Source organism: Pyricularia grisea (genome assembly GCF_004355905.1).
Source record: "Pyricularia grisea strain NI907 chromosome Unknown Pyricularia_grisea_NI907_Scaffold_2, whole genome shotgun sequence".
NCBI classification, from domain to species: Eukaryota; Fungi; Ascomycota; class Sordariomycetes; order Magnaporthales; family Pyriculariaceae; genus Pyricularia; species Pyricularia grisea.
The window spans coordinates 1,237,819-1,256,389 of NW_022156717.1; the positions used below are offsets into that span (position 1 = coordinate 1,237,819).

Consider the following 18,571-nt stretch of genomic DNA (forward strand, 5'->3'; position numbering starts at 1 on the left):
AGGAAAAAAAAAAAAAAAAAAAGAGCTTTGTACCGAGTAGAGTGGTCGGACATAAGGTCCCTCTCTCATCGGTATCGTCCAATTCCCCGACGCCCGACTGAATCAGAATCAAGCTCACTTCACTGATTTCACTGGTCCCGGCTACGGTACGGCACACAGTATCTTTTGCCTTGGGTAAGGCTCATCGGGAACACATACAGTAACAGTAAGCGCGGCAGGGCGGGCAGGCACTCGTACCCGGATTGCAATCCGCGTTTACCACGCCACAATTTTATCCCAGAATTTGACTTTGAAAGATGAAGCAGGCCAAGGATTTCGAGAAGCCGAAGTTGACGAGATCGGCCGTTCAGAAAGAGGATTCTTTTCCAACGATACTGTAAATAACAACAACCAAGAGTTTAAAATAGTTACCATCCTCGTTAATATGTATAGGTAGTCTAGTCGCCTGCACGTTAATACTCGGCGGCTGCTTTCTGATGGATTCGCAGAGATTCCAAGACCCGAAAGAGCTGAGCTGCTAATTTGCGAGCAAGTTCCCAAGAACGACGTAACGGTGGGATTGACCTAAACTGTAACCCCAGTCATAGTCTCTCACCGTATCGGCCCAAAGATTGAGGCCTACAAGGCAAAAAAGAAAAATAAGAACCAGGTCCCCACCTTTGGCCTGGCACAGCAGCAAGCCCATTTGAACTATAGTGGGTCCCAGCAACGCTCCAGCCCCAAAATCATTTTGAATAGCACCCCCCCTGGTCGGTCAGCCCACTGCACTGCACTGCTGGATGCCCACGCACAGCGTCGCTTCATTTCGATGCTTGGTTGGCCCCTACCTCTGTACCTAGCGTTGCGTGTGGCCGCCTCACCCGTTCAGTGGTCGCACCCCCTTTTTCTTTTCTGTACTGCCTACGCCCCCTGGTCACTGCTCGCTCTCTCAGTCAACCCGGCCCCCCAGGCAAGGAAAAAGGAAAGGAGCACGTCCCTTTTTTTTTCTTCCCACACCTTTCCGCCTGTCCACCTTACCACGAACAGTTTGGCCGTCTCCATCAAATCGCCCGTTTCCATTACACGACTTGTGAATACAGGCCCCAACACTGGCACTAAAATTTCTCATCCTCATTTCCTAAGCCTCCAGTTTTCCTTTTTCTTTTTTTTAACCCTTTACTCCCTCGTCGCCCAGTCTCTCCTTCCGGACCTTAATACCTTTTCCCCCTCTCTTCCGTCTTGGTTTGTGTGAACCGACGACGTAGCGCAGCTGAACGATTTGCCGAACGAGTCGTCGTGGTTACTTGCGACTCGATTCCTGTCTTCTGCCTGCCTTCCTTCACTGCCTCGCCAACCTCCGATTCAAGTCAATAAGGCTCCAGGCGTTGCGTCCGTTGCGTCACGAAGCAGGATCTGCAGTAGCAACAGCTTGTAACAAGCTTTCCTTCTGTTGCTCCGCTCAATTGCAGACCAAAACAAAACCAAATCAACCCGAGCAACTCCACGACGAGCTGTTCCGCTCCGTCCGTCAGTCAGCCACCAAATTAATAATACGCTTTCTGTGGACGTCGGCCCGCCTAACTTTCTGGGCGTCACCCATCCAACCCTCCGTCTACTCACCTAGACAGTTTTACCTGCCTGTACCCCAAGTACCGCGGCCGACCTCGACACAGACTTTGGTGTCTGCCTACCGACTTTCCAGAGCTTCTCGAGCTCTTCATAGTCGACATCGGCTCGTGTTTCTGCCAGCAGCTTATTCGCCATCCAATACATCCGGCATAGGAGAACGAACACCATGTCAATCTTTGCGTGGTGCTCGCGGCGCTCCGGCGTTTTGGCCTTGACTGCCTTGATATCATTGTCCTACTTTGTTATCTCGAGAGAGGCCATCGCCGCCCGGTTAGGCTACAATTATACACAACAGGATAACGTTACAGCACCCAAGTATGCCCATGGCGCTGGCTACTGGACTTTGGTCTACGCATACTACTGCCTCTTGATCCACGTTCTCGTCTTCTGCTTCTCGATCCGAATTAACTACTCGCTATGGGACATTACCCGCGGTGTGGCGAGGGTTGCGCACAACAAGTCTCTCAAGGACTTCAAGTTCTCTCACCGCCGCCGTGGCTCATCCACCTCGCTCTCCAGCTCCGAGACTCTCACCTCATCCCGTGCCTCTTCGACTTCGTGCAGCGAGGCCGGTGATCTCGACATGTCCGACTACACCGTTGATGCTGACGTTTCAACCAGCCATGTCCTACACGCCATCATCATTCCTAACTACAAGGAGGAGACCGATACCCTAAGGGAGACCCTGGAAGTTCTTGCTAGCCACCCACAAGCCCGCGACACCTACGATGTAAGTGACGATTGAATGTTTTCGGCAAAACAATGGCACAGCCACTCGATCTATGCTCGGATTGGCTGGTGCTTTGCTTGGCATGTTTCGGACGCCATGTCTCTAGCTTGTACTAATTCATCGGATTTTTAGGTATACCTCGGAATGGAGCAGCGCGAATCCAACGCCGAGCTTAAGGCAATGGGTCTCATTCAAGAATTCATCAAGAAGTTCCGGTCCATCGATTTCACTCTCCACCCCTCTGACATTCCCGGCGAGGCCGCTGGCAAGGGAAGCAACGCCGCCTGGGCTGCTCGCAAGCTTAGCGAAAGGTACCCTCTGGCTCAACGCAAGGACGTTTTGGTCACTGGAATTGATGGTACGTACCTTTTCCCGTTCCTCAAGAACTAGTGAAACGTCCAGTTTGGCTAACTCTACCTGCTGCTTATTAGCCGACAGCCACCTTTCGTCCAACTACTTTGCGCTAGCTACTAGCATGCACTTGGCTAACCCCGAGACGGCTACCACCACCTTGTACACCGCCCCCATCATTTTCGACCGGAATGCGCATGCCGTCCCCGCTATCGTCCGCGTTGCCGATGTCTTTTGGTCTGCTGGTGGCATCTCGGGTCTGTACACGGGCTCCACAATCGCTCCCCCGACGTCTGTGTACACCGTTCCCCTCGAATTGGTTGACCGTGTTGGCGGCTGGGACTGTGACAGCGAGGCAATTGGTGAAGATCTGCACATGTACCTCAAGTGTTTCTTTGCTCTCAATGGCCACCTCACCACAAAGGTCATCATGGCTCCCGTGAGCCAGACCAACGTTACCGGCGGCGGCCAAGGCCAAGGAATCAGGGGACTCATCAAGGATATCCAGGCTCGCTACAAGCAAGCTCAGAGGCATATGTGGGGTGCTCTGGACACTGGATACACTCTCCGCAAGTGCGTCGAGCTCTGGCGCGAGAGGAAGTACCTGGCCCGCGCTTTCAAGCCCCTTCATCAATCCCTGGAGTCGCCCGATGCCTATGTTCCTCAGGAGCTTGACCAGCTGAACCCCGAGCAGCCTATTGAGGCAGGTATCTTCTCGGATGTCACCCACGACACTCTCGAGAAGCCCGACTGGGAGCGCACTTTCTATCTCCTTACCCGTATTTTCGAGGCCCACATGCTTCCCGTCCACGCCACGATCCTCATCGTTTCTTCGACTATCTACCTGTGGGCCACCGAGGGCGCACCTGACTACCATGGAATCAGCTGGATCTTCACCGTTTGCAACGTGCTTCGCACTGCTGGTTTCATGGGCACTGCTTTGTACCTCTTCTTGTACGAGAACTTCCACAGGACTTGCGTCGATGCGCGCGAGAAGGAGATGGTTGAGGCTGGACTTGCAAAGGGCATGAACTTTTCAAGGAGGAACATCAAGACCAACTTTGTCGACTATGTAATGGTGCCTCTTGTGGCACCACTATTCGGATCAATTCCTTGCGCCTGGGCACAGATCTGCCACATTTGGACAGTGGATCTGGTCTATACCGTCAGCAAGAAGGTGACTAGGCAAAGAGCCAAGTCAATTACTCTTGCTGCCACCAAGGTATAGATTAACCTGGGTTTTTTCCAGCTTACTACCTAATAACTTTTTATTCTCATTTGTTATCGCTCGTTATATCCGAAGAAACCCCATTTCAGCTATTGAACACTTCTCAGCCAAACAAAGCCTCGATTTCCAGTGTCCATTCTGTTTTGGATCGGACCGGCGACCTGGTCCCATGGACTCGCCCCCCTCGTCGTTTTAACTTTTACACTCTTCTTCTGCAACCCTCTTTGACGACAACAATTTATTTCACGACATTTATTTCGACCACAAATATTTGCATCATCGACAAGAGGGGGGGACGACGACATGAGCGACACATTCGGAAAGGCGCCGAGCGAGGAAACTCTACATTGTGTAAATAGAGGGATATGATGTTGATATGCATGGCAAGGCATCGGTTTTTTATCACCCGGCATTAGAATCTTGGTGGGCAAGGGAAAGGGAGGGAACTACAAAAGGCCGGCTAAGCCGCACCTTTGGGTTTGTATTGCTCTTGTTTGGTTTCATTTTTCATGGTTTCCTATCTGGAATACTTGGGGTTATCGACGGAGTTGTTGGAACAACATACGCTACTTTTTTTACGCGGGTTGGGATTTTTTCGCTACTTTGTTACTTGTTTGCTTTTTCAGATGATATCCTCTCGCAACATTCGCTTACAAAAGAAGATGGGAGTTGACGGCAGTCAAGGGCAAGCCGCGGCTCTCTCGGGGGAGCGGGATCGATTGTGGTGGTTGGGAAGGAAGGTCGACGATGTCGTCCTCAGGGGTTGGTGGGGGAATGGGCCAAAGACGGTAGCAGCTTGTTTGGGGATTCGAACCTAGGAACGACGATGGATGATGGGTTAGAACGTTGGATGGACTACCTTACCCCTAGCGCCTAGGAACCTCCGCCTCGCCGCTACTGGCCTGGCCAGCCAGCCCCGATAATATTTAATCAGTTGTATCTACCATTTCATTGGATTGGATTGGAAGGCCGTTTGTGATGTTGGTTTTGAAGAGTGGCAAAACGTGCCTAGCTTAATGGATGATGAGGGTCTGTGGCATGTACAAGAGAAATCTTGACTGCATTCGGCAGTTATGGTACATGATTGAGAGGGGAGGTCTAAGACTAAGAATAGACAAGACCAGTTGAAAAACAAAGATGCTCCAGATGATTGACGAACTGATTTCCTTTTGAGAAAATGTCCAAGATATCTCTAGTAGATGTAAAAAAAAAAAAAACTTTTAACAGTCTTGGGCTCCTATAATAAACGATACTGTAAGAACCCTTTTCTAGACATAGACAAACTTAACATACGACACTGCATAACACGAGTATATCGAACCAACCCCAACTCTTCGAGATGAACCGCCGCTGTTTGAATCCCTCCCTCCCTTTCAAACCGACCAACACAAGCCACGGGTAATTTCAGGGCGCAGCTTTTTTTTTATCCTTATTGTACTTTTATTTGCTTTTTTTATTTTTGCGTTGCTTGGTTAGAACCTCGATTTCTCTAAGCTCGGAGGGACGGGTGGCGGAGTATTTTTCCAGACCATTTCTAGTCTGCTTTTTTTTTTTTTTTTTTTTTTTTTTTTTTTTTTTTTTGTTGTCCCTTCCCTCCTTGCTTAGAAAGCTAGAGTGGCCTTAGTCTGGAATGTTATCAAGTTTACCTTGGCACCTGCATGAGGAAAGTACCTTGAACAAAAGTTTGCCTGTTTTGCTGAGACGACGGCGTGGTTCTGTTTTTTTTTGGCTTGGGAGGATTTGAGAAATGTTCGTTCGGCACCCTATCTTGATTTGATTTACATGACACAGCAACTAAAAATGTACATTCGTTTATAGTAAAGAATCAAAGCCAAAAATGAATAACAGTCCCATCACATCAGCCCAAAAAACCCGTGTCCCCGGGCCTCCGCACCGGAGACATTCTTTTTTTTTTTTTTGCCTCCTTTTCTCTTTCCACCTCAGCCCTCGTTCCCCCCGGACAAGCCTCATCCCGCCTCGGCAAGAAACCAGCTAGGTTTTCTTGTTATTAGCCTTGCCTTCCTCTTTATCTTCGCCACCCCGGATTTTCATCAAGTCCGTGCGTGTTTTCTTTTGGGTCATGACATGAACAGTCTTGATGCCCGAGTACGTTTTGATGAGACGAAGGCGGAAGAGAGTGTGGCGAGGCCTTCCCCCCTTTTTTCTATCTCAAGCTTAACTTTTGTTGTCTTTCTCTTCGGACGATGTAGGTGTGGCTTGCGGTTACGGGAGGCGAGGTCCGCGTTCGGGGGGAAAAGGGGGCAGGTTTGCTGTTTTGGGTTGGGATGAACAATGAAAAAAAACAAAGAGGCAAAAGTAGACAAGGGCGTGAGTAGTAAACTGTATATGCACGTCGCGGGCCGGTTAGCAAACGTCCGAGTACTACCACAATGATAACCATGTACATAACACAAAAAGGCCAATGAGTGATTATATGCCGAATATATACATATACATATATATATACAGATAAGTCTTGATACGCCGTGTTTAGTTGTAAAATGCTAACGGAATATGCTTTTCTAGACTAGCATAACCTATATTATACTTCCCCAATGAGTTAAGAGAAAGCTATAATTAAAATGCCAGGCAAAAGACTGACGCAATTCACACTTTCCCTCCAAAACCAAGTCCGAATCATGATCATCATAATGTCATAAAAATAGAAAAAAGAAAAAAACAAAGGAGATGTTACAGATTCTCTATGCCTTGAGCAAGAAAGGCAAGGTAACCCGCCGCCCGCTCTGACAAATGAAAACCAAACAGGAAAAAGAAAACGACCAAATCACCTGGCGTGGTTGATGATCTCAGCGTAGACGTCGTCCGGGATGTTCTTAGCAATGAAAAGCGTCAATGTCTTGATCTTATCTGCCTGCAAGGCCGGGAAGGATCTGAGAAGCTTGTTGGGGCTGTTGTTGAAAACGTTCGAGTCAGCAAAATAAACCTCTGTATCACTTTGTTCGCCAGCCAAGACACTAATGGACAAACTCACCTTGGACTCGCCATAATCTGGCTCCGAATCAACATCAACTGGGCCACAATACACAAGATATTCAACCCAGGCCCGTAGGCAAACAGGAAATCCCACAGCTGCAGCACCTCCGGCAGCGGCGGCGTGCAGGCACACAGCGTCAGAACGCTGGGGAAGGCGTAAATCTCTGCCGAGAGGCCCTTTACCATGAGGTATTTGCTGAGCTTCTCGTCAACGATGGCGAGGACCTTGTCGACGAGGCGCAGGCCCTTGTGCACGCCGTCCATGGCACCCCTGATGTAACCCGGCAGCTCCTGGGTGAGCAGCTGGTGGAAGGCGACAAATGCCTCGGCCTCGGACCGTGCCGCGTACAGGAACGGTGCCGCCAGCACATTCATGCCCTGGACGTAGGTGCCCGACTCTCCTGCACCAGCGTCGGAGCCCTCGGTGGTGAGGGTCAGGGCTCGCGCGCGGTTCTTGACCGCGGGCGACGAGGCTGGCGTGTCATTGGTGGCCGTGCGAGGCCGCGCCGGCGACTCGGGCAGATGAGGCAGCGACTGGCGGCCGGACGACTGGCGGATCTCGCGCGAATCGTGCAGCTTCCAGGCTACGGCGTTGAGCAGGCGGATGAGGGATGCCTCTGAAACGCGGCGGCGGAACAGTGGGTCGGTTGTCAAGGTACGGAATGTGTCGTTGCGAATCTTGGAGTAGGCAGGTGATGCGCCGCGGTGGATGAGGTCAAGATATGCGTCCGTTTCTAGAACTGGGCAGTCGAGCATGATGAGCCAGACATAGATGCGGAGTTGGGACTGTTGGATTTTTGTCGAGATGTTAGCTTATAGTGTTTATGAGAGTAAAGACTCTAGATGGAGCAGAATATAAAAGAGCACTAACCATGCCCTCAGTATTGGACTTGATACCGTCGTGAAGGACTCTGTACCGCATGCTCTCTATGGCGCTGGCAACATCCCCATCCGGAGGACCATGAGGTATCAATCGTTCCAGAGACAGCTCATCAGCCACCGCGGAGCGTCTTGGAAGGCCAGGCCGTCGCCCCTTGACGGCGGCAACGGCACCCGCAGCGGTCTGTTGTTGTAAGACGGGGGCATCGCCGTGGGTGCGGCCACGTTGAGGCGAACGACCGGAGCTGGGCTTTCGGGAATGTTGCTGGGGATCGATCCTAATCGTATTGTTGTCGTTGATCCTGCTCACGCTGGCGGCGGTCGGATTGGCATAGCTGTTACTAACGTTTCTACGCGTCGGCGACAGCGACCTCTGGGTAGTCCTCTGTTGCTGTTGCTGTTGCAGGCGTTGCTGGGAGATGAGTGAGGGGCCACCGCCGAGATTGTATGCTTTGGCGCCGAGATTGTGCGCCGAATGCAGTTTCCGCAGAGCACGATGAGTTCCTGGAGACGGCGGTGCATGTAGTGTCGTCGCCGCGGGCGGCGGTAGGGAGGGGAGCGACTCCTTGATAGGGCTAGGCATTGTGTTGTTTGTTTTGATGGATGCGATGATGTGGTATCGTATCGTATCGTATTGTATCAGCAATCGGTTGCGCCTTTCAGCCCCATGGGAATTAGGTCGATCACTCAATGGTCAATTAACTTCATGTAGGTAATGTCATCTATTACGGCACATCAATTGGGTTGCGCCGGGCGTTGTGATTTTTGGTTCCAGGGGTTTTCGCATCTACTTGCAGCTACAAAACAAAGGGAGACTGAGCGGGGAAGAAAGAGGTTGGTTGGTGGTAGGATAGCAAGCAAATCAGGCAGTCTCAGCCCCCAATCCACGCGATTTTTCGCGTCGAGCCATTTTTGGCTTATTTTCTTCACCGCAGCAGCCACTGCCTGAGACCTGAGTATTATATTTGATCAGTCAACCACGACTAAGGCCCGTGAATTGCCTTGTAGGTATGGAGAGAAAATAAACAGAAATAAGAAATCATTTCCTCCATAGCAGAAATAAACAAAACCCAGTGCTATTCTGAAGAACATGTACCCCTCGTCGCGTTGTTGTGATGGATCATCCATCAATTTAATTCATCCACCCTCATCCACCTTGAGTCCAGACATCGTTGTCATTGGATTTCACGTGCGAACAAGGGTATGGCTTACTTACTGTAGTTATTTGGGTACCGTACTTTGTCATGGAAAAGTCACGGGACTATCCTCGTGATGATTGGCCATCAGTTACGAAACGAAGTACAGTACGGCACCTAACACATAACCAACGTCAACTGCCACGGCTTCCCCACAAAATTATGGGACGGACGGGATGCGATGCACCATCGGAATGTGGCCAGATTAGATGTACGGTACGGAACCAAAGTATCCAACCTTCTGTTTCCTCACAGAAGTGAGCATTATACTTGCTGCCTTTTTTTTTTTTTTTTTTTTACCTTCCTTTATCTCCCTCCTCCATTTATCAAATTCATTCTATAGTCACAAACTCACCCCATCTTTGATCATGGCTTCAAAATATCACTTATTCTGTCTCGCAATTCTAAACGGGATTGGATCGCTTACAGTACCTTGTTCCAAATGATGTGCGCTTTATGATACCGTAGAAAGACGATGCCCCCAAAATATTGACGTTGAAGAGCCTTGAAAGTGGGTCCCATTCTCAATGTGGTGTGCTAATCTTGGCCTGGCTTGGGTGAGCTCAATTTGGTCCGAAATGACGTGCTTTGACTTTGAACTTGCAACATCCAATCCTTGGCTTCCAACTTGGGCCCAGTCAAAGACAAGAAAGACGCTGAGCTAGCAGAAAAAGACTACTGCAGGTCAGTCTCCGCGGACAAGAGCGTTTTGGGCTTTTTGTCCATTACCGAGCGAGAGAGGCTGTGCGGCTGTAACTTTCGGTACTTTATCAAATTATCGTGACTTTTGGCGATTACTACTCTAGGCGGACTAAGTCAGAGACATTCAGAATCTAGACCTACACTAACAACAGGACCCTAACTGCACCCCGAATAAACTTTCTTCCTATCATACAGCGCCATACCCAGCCACAACAACAGATCAGCAGATGTCTACTGTACTTATCCCTGAGGTCGGAGGGTTTTTTTTTTTTTTTTTTTTTTTTTTTTTTAACAGCCTCCGCCACATCCAGTCATACTTCCCAAACCCCCATAAGTATGCGGCAAGGCGGCAAATCCAAGGTCACTTCAAACGCATCCATCTGGCAACAAAAAGCCTTTACAGTAGACCCCTCACGACTTTCCCATTATAACAAACAGATTCCCGCCGAAACCCCATCCGAGTGGATGGAATAAGGTCTTGGAAAGTAGGAAACACCTCGGAAAGCCCACAGTTTGCTAGGGGTTGTTATGGGGTTCGCCCCGCAAGACTGTGGCCTGCTGCGTACTACCCAGTCAAGCCAGTATCTCTTGATCCATTAATAAAATCTGTTTCTTTCATTTACCAGGGTGTAACCGGTATAGGTCGATTGCGCCATCGAGACGGTCAACCACTGGTCACTAAGGGGGTTGATAGAAAGTGCTTACATATCACGTCTGACAGGAGTGATGCGTTCTTTTTCAACCTTGTGATTTCCCGGTGACCCTTTCATCTACACATTGTAATAAAATAAAATAAAAGGAAATTTCTTTTTCTGTATACTTACCATACAAAGTCGAAGCGCCCTCCCTGTTTTTTCTTGACTTGCTTCTTTACACATCCTAGTTACAACAAGTCTTTTTACTAGGACAAAAATATTGTAGGAGGGTATAGGCGTACTTGATTGGTATGTCCTGAGCTTGTTTCAACGTTATAACACTCGTGCCTTTTAGAGCTGCCATTAACCCTTACATGATAGACATCTTGGATTTTACTATCTACCGCCATAGAGACAACACGCCAAAACGTCCAACGCTGCGACGCCATCGCTGGAACCTTGCTTTTTTTTGCCAACATCTGACCACGTCCATTTCTCAGCCTGCTCAATTTAAAAGCATCTCGTGTGCAACTTCTGCAGGGATTTTCACGCTCACGCAGGTGAGCGCGCGATACTCGTGCCCATTGGGCGCCTGTATAAAGCAGCCAACCTTTTATTTTACTGCCAAGTGAGGTTTAAATAGAACAAGCCTCGCTCCTTGCGCATACCAAGTCTATTCTCGGCGATTACGCCATTAAGACCACACCCCCCTTTCAGTTTACAATGTCGGCCACAGGTGCCAAGGTCGGACAAGGCTTGGCAGCAGTTCTGGGTATCAAGCTACGCAACAATGAGCCCTACCAGGACGAGGTGACTCGAGGCGAATCCATCCTTTCAGTGCAGACTGCCGATACCTTTGTCGAAACGAGGCCGACAACAAAGGAATTTTTCCAGGAGCTGGTGCCAAGCGGAAAGGATGTTGCTACCTACACGAGGTCATTGTTTCCTTTTCTTGATTGGATAGGAAAATACAACCTGCAATGGCTTCTTGGTGATCTTGTTGCCGGTAAGATTTTTCTTGGGCTTTATTTTTGTTAGACGTCCTAGAACCTAGCTGACCTTTTTGTTTTCTGTCAAGGCATCACCATCGGCGCCGTGGTGGTTCCGCAAGGCATGGCATACGCCATTCTCGCCAACCTGGAGCCGCAATTTGGTCTGTACTCTTCGTTTATGGGAGTTTTGATTTACTGGTTCTTCGCGACATCCAAAGACATTACCATAGGTCCTGTTGCCGTCATGTCAACACTCGTTGGTGGCATCGTCATTGAGATGAAGGAAAAGTTCCCGGACGTCCCTGGGCACGTAGTCGCATCCGCCTTGTCAATCATCACAGGTGCCATCGTCCTCTTCCTCGGCCTCACAAGAACAGGCTTCATTGTCGACCTGATCAGCTTGACGAGTTTGTCGGCTTTCATGACAGGCAGTGCCATCAGCATCGTCATCGGTCAGATCCCAACCATGATGGGAATTTCGGGCGTCTCAACTCGTGATGCGTCTTATCTGGTTCTGATCAACACACTAAAGAATCTCGGAACGACCAAACTCGATGCGGCCATGGGGTTGACGGCCTTGGCGATGCTCTACATAATCAGGTCGGCTTGTTCATTTGCGGCTAAGAAGTGGCCCGAGAAGCAGAAGCTCTACTTCTTCTTGGGAACACTCAGGACTGTGTTTGTGATCCTGCTGTACACCATGATTAGTTGGTTGGTGAACATGAACCACCGATCGAACCCCAAGTTCAAGATCCTGAAGGACATTCCTGGAGGTAAGCAAAGCACCTGTTGAGAGAAGTTACTCGACCCAGCAGCCCCTTGGATGATATGCTTACTCACAGTTTGCAAAACAGGATTTCAATATGCCTCAGTACCCGTCGTGGAAGCTCGAGTTGTTGGTGCATTGGCCAGCAATCTCCCCGCCGCCGTTATTGTTCTTCTGATAGAGCACATCGCCATCTCCAAGTCCTTTGGTCGCGTGAACAACTACAGCATCAACCCGTCACAAGAGATGGTCGCTATTGGTGTAACTAACCTCCTTGCCCCTTTTCTGGGCGGTTACCCGTCGACCGGATCCTTTAGCCGAACGGCCATCAAATCAAAGGCAGGTGTGCGCACTCCTTTTGCGGGAGTCATCACTGCCGTCGTGGTGCTGTTGGCCATCTACGTCCTGCCACCCGTCTTTTTCTACATCCCCAGTGCATCGCTCGCTGCCGTCATTATCCACGCCGTCGGTGATTTGATCACGCCCCCGAATACCTTGTACCAGTTCTGGTGCGTGTCGCCGATCGAAGTAGTGATATTCTTTATCGGTGTCATCATCACCGTCTTCTCCACCATCGAAAACGGCATCTACGCCACCGTAGCCATCTCGGCGGCGATCCTCCTCGGCCGCATCCTCAAGGCGCGCGGCCGCTTCCTCGGCCCCGTCAGGGTGCACTCGATCCTCGACGACAGGATCATCGGCGACGATCACCGCGAGTACGGCACCTTTGGCCAAAGCGCAACCGGCACCGGCGGCGCCTCGACCAGAAACATCTTCCTGCCCATCGACCACGGCGACGGCTCCAACCCTGACGTCGAGGTCGAGAGCCCCTACCCTGGCGTCTTCATCTACCGCTTCACCGAAGGGTTCAGTTACCCCAACGCCTCGCACACGCTCGAGTACCTGACGCGGTACGTGTTTTCGCACACGCGCCGCACGAACCTGACCCAGTACGCCCGTCCGGGCGACCGGCCGTGGAACGACCCGGGTCCGTCGAAGCGCGAGCTGAAGAAGGCGCAGCGCAGCGGCGGGAACCTGCACATCGCGGGCGAGAACCCGGACCTGCCCACGCTCAAGGCCATAATCCTCGACTTCAGCAGCGTCAACCACGTCGACGTCAGCAGCGTGCAGCAGCTCATCGACGTGCGCAACCAGCTGGACCGCTACGCCGCACCGGACCCCGTCGACTGGCACATCGCCTGCATCGGGAACCGGTGGACGAAGCGCGCGCTCGTCGCTGGCGGTTTCGGATACCCGACCCCTCGCGACGAGGGCCAGCACAGGTGGAAGTCCATTTTCTCGGTCGCGGAGATTGGGGGCAGCGACAGCGCGGCTGCGGTGGCGGAGAAGGAGCAGGAGCAGGAGAGGAGGCACGCCACCATGAACGACGGCGAGGACTTGGAGAAGGGTGTTGGTGCGCCGGTACACAAGACATCGGACGGGACGGAGACGCCCAGGACCAAGGCCAGCTCGACCGAGACGGACCGGCCTGCTGCGGCGTCCGGTACGGGGCTGAAGGGCCTGAGGCCGGCGGCGCGTGCCGTTGCAGTTCATGGGCTGAACAGGCCGCTGTTCCATGTTGATCTGACGAGCGCGTTGCAGTCTGCCATTGCCAACATTGAGGCTAGGAGAAGCGGAGATGGGTTGTGATGTGGGATGTTTTTAATTATACCCTGGTATATATTTCTTAATGATGACAAAATCTGGAACGTGTTTTTCTTTTTTCTTTTCTTGAATGCCTTTGAAAGTTTGCGTTAGCTTTGGCGCATGTGGTGGCGTCTTGCATAAAATCTTGTTATATTTTCGGAGCTTGCTCCGGGCTTGTTAGCTTCTACCACCCTCGAATCAGAAGCTGCATATCGAGATCAAAGATGACGAAGCTCAGGACCCGATGTGGTGTATGCCAGTGTCTCCCGATTGGGATGTACAACACTGTCCTAGACTACACAAAGGCTGCCACATGATTACGGGGATCGGCAAAGCAAGTCAGAAAAGATCCCAACAAGAGGTGCAAGTGCACAACAATCGAGTCCTACATGTTATGGTAAGTGGTGAAAATTCGGGATCTACGGCTTTGCCGGAGAAACGCCAAGCAACTAAACCCAAGCATTCCCCCGCACTTTTTCTGCATTGCATTGCCTTGGGTTGGGTTGGGCAACTTGGGCTTCTTTCTTTTTTTCTTTTTTTTTTTTTTTTTGTCTCTCGTCTGCCTAAGCAAGAAGGACTTACGTAGGGGCTCTTGTGTAGTATGAAACCCTAATATAGTCGGTGGGTACCCGAGACCCATGAAAGGTTGATAGTTGTTATGATACTTCCAAAAACGACCCAGCAAAGTACCAGTCCATGGTGAGTACGAACCTTAATATAGTGCTTCGAATCGCCAAGCCGGTATTACTGTTGTTAACGAGACTATTAGACAAAACAGAAATAGTATTCCTTGCAAACAACAGTCACTTGTTTTTCTCTGGGCGCTATAATTCTCTAGATCTAGAACACAGCCTGGCACTACTCTAGGCTGCTTCCAGTTGAGCTATACAAGTTAGCTCGGGTTTGTTCCAGGGGTCTTCTTTCCTTCAGCTTACCCGCCGGTATACCTGGAAGAATCTTGGACTTTTACTTTTCTCTTGCTCTATGTTTGCAATTATTCCCCTTTTAGGCAGTCCAGTTTTTACAGCAGTATACCAAACGACAGGATGGGAAGCGTCGAGATTACAGAATCAAAGTGCGATGTGTAAGTCTAGCAGCACCATTCGTTTCGCCCGATACCCTGTTAATGTCACGGGGGATGGCGTTGGAACCTTTTGCTGGTTTTGATCCAGTGTTGTCAAAGACGGAGTTGCTAACACGCTATGCGCCGCAGGTTGATCATTGGGGCCGGGCCAGCAGGGTGAGTTAACGCTCCAAGGACAATGAAAAGAACGACAAGATCAGGGACAAAAGAAATTTATCCACTTATGTATCTAAACATGAGACCCGTAAAACAGCCTCATGATGGCGGCGTGGATGGCCAGGTGTGGTATCGATGCCCGCATCATCGACAAGCGCGGCACCAAGATATACGCCGGGCAGGCAGACGGGTTGCAGCTACGCAGCCTCGAGATCTTTGACAGCTTCGGCTTTGCGGATCGCGCGTGGAAGGAGGCTAATCATATGCTCGAGGTATTGTGATTTTCATGTTTTGTTTTGATGCTGTATTTTCTTCTCTTCTGGGCTTGTAAGCTTACTGATCCGTTTATATCATTAGATTTGTATGTGGGTAAGTCGACTTATTGTTAAGCCCCTTATAAAAAGTGCTGCACTGGCCAGCTCCATCACTCATTGGTTCCATATCTACACAAGTCTTGTATCTGTTGGTTGCATCTTGAATAACCCCACACAAACAGAACCCAGACTCGACCGGTCGAATACAACGCTCGGCGCGCATCCCCGACACCACCCCGGGCCAATCGCGCTTCAAACAGATCGTAGTGCACCAGGGCCGCGTCGAGCGCTGGTTCCTCGACCACATACGCAAGCACTCGGGGGACCGGCTGAGGGTCGAGCGTGGCGTGCTCCCCGAGTCGCTGGTGATCGACGACGACGCCTGCGACGACCACTCGGCCAACTCGCACCCCGTGGCCGTCACGTTGCGGTACTTGTCGGATGAAGAGGCCACTCCGGCGCAGCAACAGGGAGATGGACTACCTGCGGATGGCTTGTTTCGGAGTAACCTGGCCGAGGACGACACGGATGACTTGATTGCAAGGGCGAGAGACCGCAAGTCCGGGAGGGAGGTGGTGCGTGCTAGGTATGTGGTCGGGTGTGATGGGGCTCATAGTTGGACTAGGAGGCAGCTGGGGTATGAGCTGTATGGAGAGCCTACGGATTTCATATGGGGCGTGTTGGGTGAGTCTTGTTCTCTTTTGTGTTTTCCCCTTTTATATGATCCCTCGCGGTCCTGCGCATTCAAAATTGCACACATCACTAACACCCCACCCCAGACATAATCCCCATCACCGACTTTCCCGACATCCGCATGCGCTGCGCGGTCCACAGCGCCGACGCCGGTTCGATGATGGTGATACCGCGCGAGAACAAGCTGGTGCGGCTGTACATCCAGCTCAACGAGATCAAGCCCGACGCCAATGGGCGGGCGGACCGGACAAAGATCACCCCCGCGACCATCCTCCGCGCGGCGCAAAACATCATCAAGCCCTACACGCTCACCTACAAGCACTGCTCATGGTGGACGGCGTACCAGATCGGCCAGCGGCTGGGCGGCGATTTCGACTACCGAGACCGCGTCTTCCTGGCCGGCGACGCCGTCCACACCCACTCACCCAAGGCCGGCCAGGGCATGAACGTCTCCATGCAGGACTCGTACAACCTGGGGTGGAAGCTGGCGCTGGTGGCCAAGGGGTTGGCGCGGCCCGAGATATTACGGACGTATCACGCCGAGCGCCGCCGCGTCGCCGAGGAGCTCATCGAGTTCGACCACAAGTTCTCGCGGCTATTCTCGGGCCGGCCGGCCAAGGACGTCCTGGACGCCGAGGGGGTCAGCATGGCCGAGTTCCAGGCCGTGTTTGAAAAGGGGAACCTGTTCGCGTCGGGCCTGTCGGTCGACTACGCCGACAGCATGCTCGTCGCCAAGAAGGGGCCCGGCGCGGCCAGACAGGACCTGGCGACCGGGGTACGGCTGGGCATGAGGTTCCCATCGTTCCGGGTGCTGAACCAGGCCGACGGCCGGTCGTGGCACCTGCAGGAGCGGCTGAAGAGCGACGGCCGTTTCAGGCTGGTGGTGTTTGCGGGCAACGTGCACTCGCCGGCGCAAAAGGCCCGGCTCGAGGGTTTCTGCGACCGCCTGGCGTCTTCTGCCTTCCTCGAACCGTATCTGTACCGCCACGTCGACGTGCTGACGTGCCACTCGGCGAGGCGGGTCGAGACGGAGCTGCTGCGGGACTTCCCTGCTGTGCTGCACCCGTTCGACGAGAAAAAGGGGTGGGACTATGACAGCATCTACGTCGACGACCAAAACTACCACGACCCGTACGGGGATGCGTATGCCAACTACGGGGTCGATAGGGAGGTTGGGTGCGTGGTGGTTTGTAGGCCTGATCAGTATGTTGGGTTTGTTGGGAGGCTTGACGGCGAGAGTTGGGAGGACGTCGAGACCTATTTCAAGAGATTTTTGATGTAAATTTCAGGGCGAATCAAAAGGAAGACACCGTGGGATCCGTATAATTGAGCCGGCAATGGGGGATAATCGGATTTCTGAATGCTAACCCCAATATACCTAAAGAACCATCTTTTTTTGCTAAGCATGTCCACACTTGTGACCCCTTGCCGTGCCGACCCTCATCCCCACAACCTACTCGGCGCTGTCGCAGGTTGCTTCTCTTTGGGAGCCCTTGGAGTTTGGTGGCACTGCCTATCGAGGGGAAGAGGCTTGCTGAAGTCCGATTGAGCGGCACATGCGATCGCTCCAGACAAGTCAACGCAACGTCGATTCCGTCCCGTCCCGAGGCGATCGCTTAATAGCACTGTCCGCACAATAAACACGTTGGATGCCTCGGGCATCCTCCTGCACTCTTGTTTTTTTTTTCTTTTCTTTCGTTGGACCCGGAAATTTTTTAAAAGCAAACCTCCAAATGACCCAATGACCAAAATTGAACCCCTTAATTCCCTCCTTCATGGAGCCTTGGTTTGAGCCTCCAACACATCGGCATCAAGCTGCTCCATAACCTCGATTACAAGGCTCAGGCTATCCATAAAAGAGTTGACGGCGACGCGGAGCATACGGTTCGTTGTAGCGCTGTACTCAGTGCGCAGAACCGTCTCCTCGGACGAACCCGAGGAAGCAGAGACTGTGGAGAACTCCCGTTGCACGGATGGCGAAAGCTCCTTGTCGACACTGAGCGAGCCAAGTGCCACTTTGGCTAGCCTGGCCGTAGGGAACGGCACGTCGATGGTGCTGGAGGGTGCATTCGTGCCAAGGGGGGGTATTTGGCGTTAGCAGGGATGGATGATGCTTCTTTCGCGAGGTGCTCACGTGCGCTTGTTTTGAAATTCAAAAAGTGGGTTGTGATGAGGTGAACAGAATTGAACTCGATATCCAAAAACCCGAACCAGAGGTACGAGAAACAAAACAAAACACAAAAACAACAACATAAAAAAAAAGGACTCACAGGGTGCAAGGAAACTCGGACATGGTCGCTCGTTTACGGCGATTGTTTGGCACAGCCTGAATTGAATCAAAACAAATAGACAAAATAGATCTGAAAGCTATGACTTCATGTAAGCGTCGGCCTTGTACAGAACGTGCGTTATTTCTCCGTTGCTCTGGCACAGACTGGGCCAAAAACTGACACTGGAGGCTGCTTTTTTTTTTCGCCTTGGTGGGATGAATTGACTTCCCGCCACCCCAAAAAGGGGTCTTTGTTCTTGGTATTGGATAGGTGACCTCAGTGCTTTTCTCTGTGTGGTGGTGAATTCCAGCACGAACTGTCCTGCA

At 51.5% G+C, this 18,571-nt stretch overlaps 6 protein-coding genes across 6 annotated transcripts; 3 read left to right on the forward strand and 3 right to left on the reverse strand.

Annotated features, from left to right (window-relative positions):
* Nucleotides 1-937: 937 nt before the first annotated feature.
* PgNI_02918 (uncharacterized protein) lies at nucleotides 938-5,075 on the forward strand. The gene is made up of 3 exons (XM_031122975.1): nucleotides 938-2,338; nucleotides 2,471-2,696; nucleotides 2,770-5,075. Exons 1-3 carry the CDS (start codon nucleotides 1,775-1,777, stop codon nucleotides 3,915-3,917), a joined length of 1,938 nt encoding a protein of 645 aa, XP_030985066.1. The 5' UTR covers nucleotides 938-1,774; the 3' UTR covers nucleotides 3,918-5,075.
* A 1,331-nt stretch (nucleotides 5,076-6,406) lies between these two features.
* On the reverse strand, nucleotides 6,407-8,532 carry PgNI_02919 (uncharacterized protein). Its single transcript, XM_031122976.1, has 3 exons — nucleotides 7,783-8,532; nucleotides 6,910-7,697; nucleotides 6,407-6,826 (listed from the first exon to the last, which is right to left on the reverse strand). Exons 1-3 carry the CDS (start codon nucleotides 8,371-8,373, stop codon nucleotides 6,703-6,705), a joined length of 1,503 nt encoding a protein of 500 aa, XP_030985065.1. The 5' UTR covers nucleotides 8,374-8,532; the 3' UTR covers nucleotides 6,407-6,702.
* Nucleotides 8,533-11,046: 2,514 nt separating this feature from the next.
* Nucleotides 11,047-13,731, forward strand: PgNI_02920 (uncharacterized protein; the record flags this gene model as incomplete). The annotated part of the gene is made up of 3 exons (XM_031122977.1): nucleotides 11,047-11,329; nucleotides 11,402-12,088; nucleotides 12,170-13,731. 3 exons carry the CDS (start codon nucleotides 11,047-11,049, stop codon nucleotides 13,729-13,731), a joined length of 2,532 nt encoding a protein of 843 aa, XP_030983709.1.
* On the reverse strand, nucleotides 11,326-13,659 carry PgNI_02921 (uncharacterized protein; the record flags this gene model as incomplete). The annotated part of the gene is made up of 3 exons (XM_031122978.1): nucleotides 11,326-12,006; nucleotides 12,191-12,284; nucleotides 12,435-13,659. 3 exons carry the CDS (start codon nucleotides 13,657-13,659, stop codon nucleotides 11,964-11,966), a joined length of 1,362 nt encoding a protein of 453 aa, XP_030983710.1. The 3' UTR covers nucleotides 11,326-11,963.
* Nucleotides 13,732-14,278: 547 nt separating the features above from the next.
* PgNI_02922 (uncharacterized protein) lies at nucleotides 14,279-17,727 on the forward strand. Its single transcript, XM_031122979.1, has 7 exons — nucleotides 14,279-14,427; nucleotides 14,498-14,812; nucleotides 14,942-14,968; nucleotides 15,066-15,240; nucleotides 15,326-15,337; nucleotides 15,465-15,966; nucleotides 16,062-17,727. Exons 2-7 carry the CDS (start codon nucleotides 14,775-14,777, stop codon nucleotides 17,255-17,257), a joined length of 1,950 nt encoding a protein of 649 aa, XP_030983707.1. The 5' UTR covers nucleotides 14,279-14,427; nucleotides 14,498-14,774; the 3' UTR covers nucleotides 17,258-17,727.
* On the reverse strand, nucleotides 17,587-18,513 carry PgNI_02923 (uncharacterized protein). Its single transcript, XM_031122980.1, has 3 exons — nucleotides 18,427-18,513; nucleotides 18,246-18,342; nucleotides 17,587-18,031 (listed from the first exon to the last, which is right to left on the reverse strand). The coding sequence occupies exons 2-3, from the start codon at nucleotides 18,266-18,268 to the stop codon at nucleotides 17,749-17,751; spliced, it is 306 nt and encodes a 101-aa protein (XP_030983708.1). The 5' UTR covers nucleotides 18,269-18,342; nucleotides 18,427-18,513; the 3' UTR covers nucleotides 17,587-17,748.
* Nucleotides 18,514-18,571: the final 58 nt, after the last annotated feature.